General features: G+C 49.7%; 1 protein-coding gene across 5 annotated transcripts in view; it reads left to right on the top strand.

Annotated features, from left to right (window-relative positions):
• Positions 1-2,723: 2,723 nt before the first annotated feature.
• The window catches only part of TSC22D3 (TSC22 domain family member 3), a 62,219-nt gene continuing 55,975 nt past the window's right edge, over positions 2,724-8,967 (top strand). The window contains exons 1-2 of one of the 5 annotated variants that reach the window (XM_030306351.1): positions 2,724-2,918; positions 3,550-3,975. In XM_030306351.1, the coding sequence (XP_030162211.1) occupies positions 2,824-2,918; positions 3,550-3,975 (521 nt within the window). In that variant the 5' untranslated portion in view covers positions 2,724-2,823. Of the gene's footprint in view, positions 2,919-3,216; positions 3,300-3,549; positions 3,976-8,967 lie in introns of those variants that run through there. The other 4 variants (XM_030306353.1, XM_030306357.1, XM_030306350.2 and 1 more) reach the window with 4 other exon arrangements.

Below are 8,967 nucleotides of genomic sequence, written 5' to 3'. Positions count from 1 at the left end.
AAGTGGGGCCCCCTTCTGCTCACTGGGCTTATGCAAGAGCATTTTGCTGCTTGTAGCGTCTCCACCCAACACAATATATGTAGGCAAAGCAAGGCTTCACAGAGAGAAGCCAAGGGGGCCCTGCCCAGTCAGCCTTCCCTGTGGAGGTATACTATATATCAATACAAGCTGGACTTATATGCAGACACACAGCAGCTTTCTGAACTCTATCACTGAACTATCTAGATTTTTCTATACCTAGGTTATATTTGCTCCTGATCAGCCTGGATATAGTATGCAAAGCTGCACTGAATTATTAACAACACTGATGAGAGCAAGGAGTACAACAAGGGAAATGTCAAGGGGACAAAATCTTGGGTTTAATGGTGCCAAATGCCAAGAAGGAAATACTTCCACCAGGGCCTTGTCCCAAGGTTATGCACAAAGATAAGAGGACTCAGGCACGTATAGAAGCAAAAGGCCCCAGCAGTTCTCAAAACACAACTTAAGTAAACATTTATGGAGCTAATACAGTTTGTTATAATGTTTACCATAAAATAATTACAAACAAGAGGGAAAATCATAACCACTGTAATTAAAAAACAATTCAGTAGGCTATAAGTCTGCACAACCATATGAAATTTCATATTCTACTACCTCCTCTGGCCTTTACCCAAGAACATTAAAAAAAAAAAAAGACCAGGAAGAAGAAGAAAAAGGGAAACTATTGCATCTAAAGCATTGCCTTTAGAGAGACCAAACTGAATCCTCAGCAGTCTGTGAGAGCATAGGGACCATGCTCTCAGTTCTACAGGTCTGCTCACTGACCTCCAAATGCCTCTTTCATCTCTGATCTTGGGACCTTGTCGGGAGCTATGGATACAGGTCATTTCTGGTTTTCTGGCCCCTACAGCAGAGAGTACTTCCCTCCCTCCATTTCCTAAAGATGTGGGACCCCATATAAGACCTATAGGGCCGGGGCGCCGGGGACGCTCAGTAGGCTGAGTCTCGCACTGTTGGTTTTCGGCCAGGTCAGGATCTCATGATTTCTCACGAGAGTTTGAGTCCTACCTGGGGCTCTGGGCCGACAGACCGGACCCTGCTTGGGATTCTCCCTCTCCCTCCCGCTCTCTCTGCCCCTCCCCCACTCGCGCTGTTTCTCTCTCTCTCAGGATAAACAAACTTTTAAAAAATTAATTAAAAAAAAGACCCAGAGGGCACTGAGAACAGGAGTTATTTGGCCTCCCTTTGCTCCTAATCACAGGGCTGATGTTTGTAGCACCTAGAGAGAATTTCAAGTGTATGGAAGCCCGGTCTACAGGGACTGAGGCAAGCGAAGCTCCACCAGAAACAGGGTGGCTCTGGCCCAGACTGGCGTCCGCGGGTACAGCTTGGTCATGGGGGGCGGGGGGGCGGGGCTTTTAGTGTAAAGGCTCCGCCTAGTTTTCCCTCCTGTTCTCAGAACTAATGCCCTGTGGATTCCACTAGGAGGCACCCCTGCCGGCTCCTAAAGCTTGAACTCTGACCGCGAGGCACCGAATGTTGTTCCACGTCTTAAACACAAGATGGCGGTATATACTGCTCTATGGCCAGGGCCGCGGGCTTGTGAAAAAAAGCGAGCGGAAGGGGGGTGGGAAGTGCTGACTGAAACTGAAATCCATTGGAGTTCTGTGTGAAAACTGATCATGAATATTTTGAATTTTTTTCGGGAGCCAATAATTAGGGAATCCTCCACATTCGACGTATTCCAATTCTCCAATCCTGAGACACCCTGAAAGTCTACCACTTGCCCACCCAGCACATCCCTACATCCCGCAAGCCTGGGGTATGACCCAAGGAACCAGCCTGCCTTGCTCTCCACGGATTTGACCTTTAACCTTTCCGTGGCCCCAGAATCACATTCTCCTCAGAACTGAGAATGCCACAGCCCGCAGTTTCATTCGACATGGCCCCAGTGCCGGTGAGCGTTCCCTCACCGCAGCTCTTGAAAGGGTGAGGGCAGAGACGAACTAAAGTGGCAGGTGGAGATCAAAAAAGGGTGCGGGGAGTAAGCTTGGAAAAGTAGGGGAAGATACTGAAATGAGGAGAAAAGAACAGAACTGAGGAGAAAGAGGGGGTGCCGAGGCGACGGACGCGCGGAGAAAACACAACGGGGGAAATGAAGGGGGAAGAAAAAACGAGGAGAGAAAAAGGAATGGGGGAGAAGAGGGGGGGAATGAGGAAATACAGAAACGGAGAAAAATAAGGAAAGAAAGGGGGCAAGAAAGAGAAGGAAGAGGGGGCGGAAATGGGTAAAGAGAGAAAAACGGAAAAGAAAAAAAATGAGAGAAAGTGAAGAGAGTGGAGAAAAAGCGCTGAGAGACGGAAAGGCAAATTGAGACGCGAGCCCAGAGAGGGTGAGGGGGCAAGGCAGCGGGAAGCCTGCCGGGGAGCCGGGTATTCCCGGAAGCCCGGGCAGAGATCGCCTCAAATGGGGTTCAGGGAAAAGAGGCGAGAGCCAGTGGGGGAAAGAGGGGAAGAGAAGTGAGAAGAAGGGGACAGAAACCGAGGCGAGTTTGAGCGCGCTTCTGTGAGTGTCGTTCAAAGGCTTTCACTGGGCACTTGGTAGAGCGTGCCTGGCACTTCGGACTCTCTGTGGGGGCAATCGCTCTCTTTGCAGCCCCCACCCACCCCCGCCAGAAACAGGCTTGTGGGGGGCGGTGGTTGAAGGCGGCCACGAGGCGGGCTCACGGGGAGCGGCGGCGTCTCTCCTGCAGGGGGACCCGTCCTCGGTGGGACGCGGAACGTCTGCCCTCCCGCGGAGCTCTGAAGACCAGAGATCGCTAGTAGATTTCTTAACGGAGGATGCGCCCTGAGCGGCGAGAGAGCTCGAGCCCAGGCGCCGGGCGCGCGGACGGGGTGGGGAGAGCCGGGCCCGGCTCCCGGCAGCGCGGGCGAGGGTGCGGGCGGCCGTGTGGGTGCGAGGGTGAGAGGGCCCTAGGGTGCGGGGGGGGCGGGGGCAGGGGATTGGGGGCAGAAGCCAGCCGGCCGCGGCGGCCGAGGGTTTTCCGCCGCCCCCCAACCCCCCGCCCCGCGGGGTAATTTACATGCTGTCACAGCCCCGTGCTGACTCCTGGGCGTGAGGCTCGCTCACTCGCTCACCGGCTCACTGGGTCACTCGCTCTCGGCTCCTGCCACCGCTCAGCCGGCACAGCCCAGGGGAGCCCGTGAGCGGGAGAGGCAGCGAGCCGGGGAGGGGGGGAGCGAAGGAGGGAGGGAGGGAGCGAGGGCGCGCCCCGGCTCTCCCTCTGCCCTGCCGCCCGCCCTTCCTGCTGCCACAGGTCCGCCGAGCCCCGCTCACACTTTGGAAACTTGGGACTGTGCTAGGGCCGCGGGTGGCACCTAGGGGGAGGGCAGAGGGGGAGGGGAAGAGGAGGAGGAAGAGGAGGAAGAAGAGGAGGAAGTGAGCCCAAGGATCCGCTCAGAGCTGTTTGTCCAGCTGTTTCTATTCGCACCCGGAGCGGCACAGCCAGGAGGGGGCCGAGCCGAGGGTGGCTGGCTTTAGGTGCTAATTTCCAACTCTTCTCGCAGCTCGTGTTTTCCATACACCCTGGAGTCCCCTCAGGCCAGCCCGGCGGGCGCGCACCTGCCAGCCGACCCTGACCTCGCAGACCAAGCGGCCACCGAGTCTGAGAAGATGGCCCAGTCCAAGACCGACTGCCGCTCACCTGTCGGTCTCGACTGCTGTAACTGCTGCCTGGACCTGGCCCACAGGAGCGGGCTCCAGAGCGACAGCAGCGGAGAGAACAACAACCCGGGCAGCCCTACCGTGAACAACTTTCGGCAGCTGCAGGAGAAGCTGATCTTCGAGAACCTCAACACCGACAAGCTCAACAGCATAATGCGGCAGGATTCGCTAGAGCCCGTGCTGCGGGACCCCTGCTACCTGATCAACGAGGGCATCTGCAACCGGAACATCGACCAGACCATGCTGTCCATCCTGCTCTTCTTCCACAGGTGGGTGACTGGGCATACAGATGGGCACGCGGGCCGGGCCAGCGCCAGCCTCTGCCGGACCCTCACCTCTGACAGAAGGCGCTACCGGGAAGTTCACAAGGGGTGGGGCGATAAGACTTGTCGCTGATGCTACCTGGAGTCCCGTGGGGCTGAGGGGAGGCCCTGCAGGTGGGAGCCCGATCTTGAAAGGTGCCCGCAGGAGACTTTCCCAGGGAAATGCTGCAGTCCAGAAGGTGGACAGAGCCCTAGATAGGTTGGGGGTAACTGGCAGCACCCATCCTCAAATGCATACATTTCCACTGCCACTTTGGAGATTCTGCCGCGGGATGCTCTTGGGATCTGAGTTCTACCCTTCTCAAAATACGCAAACTCAGATTGAAATTGCAAGGGCTTTTAAATTACCAAGTGGCCCTGGCTGACCGCGAGGGTAAGCAAAATGTCAAGACAAATTAAGCCCTCTGCTGGTGTGGGGAGAGGGTGGAGAACAAGAAAAATTAGAGATGTGTGAGAATTTTTTGAGACTCTGGATGGGGGTACCCCCACCTCCTCCATGGATTACAGACTTCAATTTCCAATGATGGGCAAAAGCAGCCCCAGAGAGCATCCTAGGACCGGGGGGTGGATGAACCCATATCTTCCCAGGCCTGTGTAGGGGTGTGGGTCATACTTTCTAGAAATCCTGCTGAAGGGCAAGGAAAGAGGGAGAGGGGAGAAACATAATAGGAAGATATAAGGTGGCTTCTGCCCTCCATCCAGTCTGAGACACTCTGGTAAGAGTCAGTCTTTAGCGGGGAGACAACTGAGGCAATTTTGAGTCAGGGGAAGCAGGAAACCCAGCCTTAGGTCTGGTGTTCTTAGAACCATTGGGATGGGACACTATGTGTGTGTGTGTGTGTGTGTGTGTGTTAGTGCGTGTGTATAGGGGTGGATCTTATTCTCTCAACAACAAAGGTTATATTAAGAGAAAGAGAACCCCGCTGAGATAGACCTGGGTTATGGTACAAATTGTGGCTCTACTTCGGTGTGTGAACCTGGGCAAGTTCCCTGATCACTCTGGCCTCTTAAGGTTCCTTGTAGTTCTGAGATTCCAGGTCATGGGCAGGTGGTGTGTTGAGACAAGGTAATAAGCAATTTTGAGCATCCACAGAATATTTGAATCATTGGGTGGCTTTTCAGTGAAGCACACATAGGAAATTTTATAAGCAATTAAGATTGGTTGGAACTGCCCTCACTTGATGCTAAGGACCAGGTTTGCCTCCTCAGCCCAGAAATCCCAGGAGGGGACAAGCAGGGCTGCTGACTTCGCTAAGCATTATCATAACAAGTTGTATTTCTCAGGCATTTTCCATGCCTTCAATGCACTTTCTCATTTATTGTTTCACATTACGCATCAATTTATCTCCTTGTCTCGAAGAAACCAGGCCACATGTGGAACAGGTTTCGAGGGAATCTTCCATTTCTGGCCAAAGATTACTACAAGTGTATTCACACCACAGACAGACTCTGCATCCCTGCGGAGCTAAAGCCCTCCGCTCTGTAGGAAATTGGTGGTGGGGGAGGGGTGGCAGAAACACCTGGAAAGAGGGCCTATAGCATTTGTACTATTTCAACCGGGAGAGAAACTGCCCCAAAATGGCATTGCTGAAGATAAGAGGGAAAGCTTCCTCAGCTCTGGTTCCTAGGTTCAGGGCCTAAGAGGTCGGACCTATGTGCATGAGGTATGAGGCTGAGAGCCTGAGATCAAAATGTTGGATTGTGCCATACCTTGGGATGCTTTCTGGTTATCTGGGTTTCTTGAATGGAAAAACCTCCTTTGTCACCTACTCCATTGACACCTGTCTGTTGACTCTTGGTTCTTGGCAAAGCCTGGAAATACTATGGGTTGGGGGTATGGGTGGAGGGAGCAGGGCGAATTGTTAAGAAGGTGTACCTGAGTACCCTGCCTCCTGGAATCAGAGCAACTCAGTGTCCCAAACAGCTGAGTAGCAAACCAGCAAGCCCTCTGGCTTCGGTGAGGCTGGGGAGTGACCTGGTCCTGTGGTAATAGCCCTATAGTTCCAGCAGGACAAAGCATTATCTCATTTTCCTTGACCTTTTCTGGGACCTCAGAAATTGGAGATTCTGAGTTTGGTTTAGCTTTTGCCCAGAATGACATGCTCCTTAGCAGAGTAGGAGACCATTATTGTCAGTCATGGGACTTCTCCCGTATCTGAGCTGGCCAGCCTTCTCCAAAGTGAAAATTTTGTCTTTTCTTACTTCATTTATTCCAGGGTTTCTGTCTTCAAAACTCAGCCATACTTTTTACTTCTGTTCCATTTAATGATTTAATGTTTCAAGTGCCATCATTTTTACTTCTATTCCATTTAATGATTTGATATTTCAAATTCCTGCTTGGGTGTCTTTTTTCTTTTAATTTGTCTACTTTCAAGCCTGCCTCTTCTCCTGGGAGAGAGACTCTCCTGCCTCTTCTGCAGCCTACTCTCCTGCTGCAAGGGCCCCTATATTCTAGGGAGGAAGGGCAGGGTACATTCTTCATTTCTATCTGGTTTGTCTGCTTTGATTTGTCCCTGGCTCCTGGGCTTAGCTCTTGGTATCCTTGGAACACAAGGGTGTAAGCAATATGAGGGCAGGGATGCGTTTTACACTCACTTGGTTTTCCCTTGGCTTCCTGTTATACAGCCAGTGCCCATAACCGTTGTGTTGTTATGTTGCTGTTGTTTTTTTGTCAGATGACTGCTTAATTATTGGTGTGGTCTTATGTAAAGATTTTACAATTTTAACCTAGTCTTTGGAAAAATACTTACTAATATTTAAGTGAGATTTCTGTTGTTGTTTGAGCCACATGCATTAACTCTCATAGACTGGTAGTTCCAGTGGACCGTGCTGTGTATATACCTACGAATGAGTGGTAACAGGCATGCAGCTTGTTGGTATGTGAAGTTGCCTCTAAAATATTGGGGGGGGGGGGGGTGCCTGGATGGCTCAGTTGGTTAAGTATCTGACTGAATTTCAGCTCAGGTCATGATCTCATGGTTCGTGAGTTTGAGCGCCGGGGCAGGCTCTGTGCTGGCAGAGCAGAGCCTGCTTGGGATTCTCTGTCTCCCTCTCTCTCTGCCCCTCCCTGACTCGTGCTGTCTCTGTCTCTCTCAAGATAAATAAATAAACTTGAAAAAAATATTGAGTGAGGGAAGATGTGTTTTAAATACCATCCCTTCAATCTTGTGTTAGGTACCTAACAATTATAATAGATTAATAGCTAACATTGATGGAGCGTTTACAACAATATATACTAATCTCATTTGATACTTACACCAACCCAATGAAATGGGTACTGTTATCACCCTTCTTGATTTTTAATAAAGGAAATTGAGGCTTGGGAAAATTAAGTAACTTGCCTGATGCCTCACAACAAAGAGCAAAGCCAAAACTCCACCTAAGATCAATCAGACACTAAAGAATTGTCTGCAAAGAAAGAATTGTTAAGCAGAGGTAAATATTAGCCCAGAAACTAATCAAGTGGTTAAAATGTCCTTACTAGGTAGGGTGACAAACCCTCCAATGTGAGGAAACAAGACTTTCAACGCTCAAACTGGGATAGTCCCAGGGAAACTGGGATGGTCGGTCACCCTTTTATTAAGGGACTCTGCCTTACCATTTGAATATGCTTCTAAGACTGGAGAACTAAGGAGGCAGATAGAACATACTGGATAAGCAGCTAAAATTTCCAATTTAAATATAGCCTATGAGGGACGCCTGGCTGGCTCAATCCATAGAGGTGACTCTTGATCTCAGGGTTATGCATTCAAGCCTTACGTTGTTGGGTGTGGAGCCTACTTTAAAAAAATGTAAGTAAAAAAAAATGTAAATAGGGGCGCCTGGGTGGCTCAGTAAGTTGAGCATCTGACTTCGGCTCAGGTCATGATCTCACAGTTCATGAGTTCAAGTCCCGAGTTGGGCTCTGTGCTGACAGTTTGGAGCCTGAACCAGCTTAGGATTCTGTGTCTCCCTCTCTCTTTGCCCCTCCCTGCTCATACTCTGTGTGTGTGTGTCTCTCTCTCTCAAAAATAAATAAACATTAAAAAAACTGTAAATAAAACAAAATAAAATAAATGTAGCCTATGAAAAAAACCTTGCAAAGTTGAAATTCAAGGGGCCTTAACTGATTGGTAAGGTGTGGCAAGCTGGTGTGAGAGCTTTTGCCATAGTCTGTTATTGCTGTTGTTATAACCTCAAATTTTATTTCTAAGAATTTATTCAAAACTTTTTAATCGGCTGTTCTGCCTTTGGTCCCCAAGCACACTTGCCCAGTGTGGTCTGAGACACTCTGAATCTGAGTTTGCTTCCAGCTCTAAAAGTCCTAGGAGTCTACCTTTAAGCTTCTACCTGGCAACAACTAGTTCCCACACTCAGATGCTTAGAAAGTAATAAAGAGCAAAAATGTTGAATGGCTTTGTGTGTGCTAATTCATTTCACTTTCCCTATTGAGTTGATATATAGCAGTAAGGGGAAAGATGGAGATTCAGAGAGCAGGTTTTCAAGAAAATTTGCATAAAAATTATTTGTGCTTCTCTAAGTAGGTCTTAGAACTAATGATTTCATAAGTGTATATTCCTGGATTTGACTTCTGAGGGCGTAGCCACTGACATGGTGTGATTTGAGAGGCAAAATGACTCCCCTGCCTGTCTGCTGTCATGTCCAAATTCATACTCTAAAATTCAGTTCTATGACTGTGTACCATCTAAAACCGAACCCCTCTCCCGTGGCACCAGTGGTATGCAGAACCACACCGTGAGAAACCCTGAATTAGAGATTGCAACCCTTTGTCAACTAATTTGCCATTTGATTTCGAGGATGGAGGTTTTTTGTTTTTGGTGGGTTTTTTGTTTTGTTTTGTGTTTTTTTGCTATGGAGAGGTTTTGGGTTTCCCTGTGGTTAAGGCTGTCATTCTTTGCCTTTTGTGATTTTTTGCCTTTGGTATCAAGCTTCGAAAGT

Source organism: Lynx canadensis, chromosome X (assembly GCF_007474595.2).
Source record: "Lynx canadensis isolate LIC74 chromosome X, mLynCan4.pri.v2, whole genome shotgun sequence".
NCBI classification, from domain to species: Eukaryota; Metazoa; Chordata; class Mammalia; order Carnivora; family Felidae; genus Lynx; species Lynx canadensis.
Note: the sequence above shows the minus strand (reverse complement) of the source record. Positions and strands in the feature narration are given on the sequence as shown.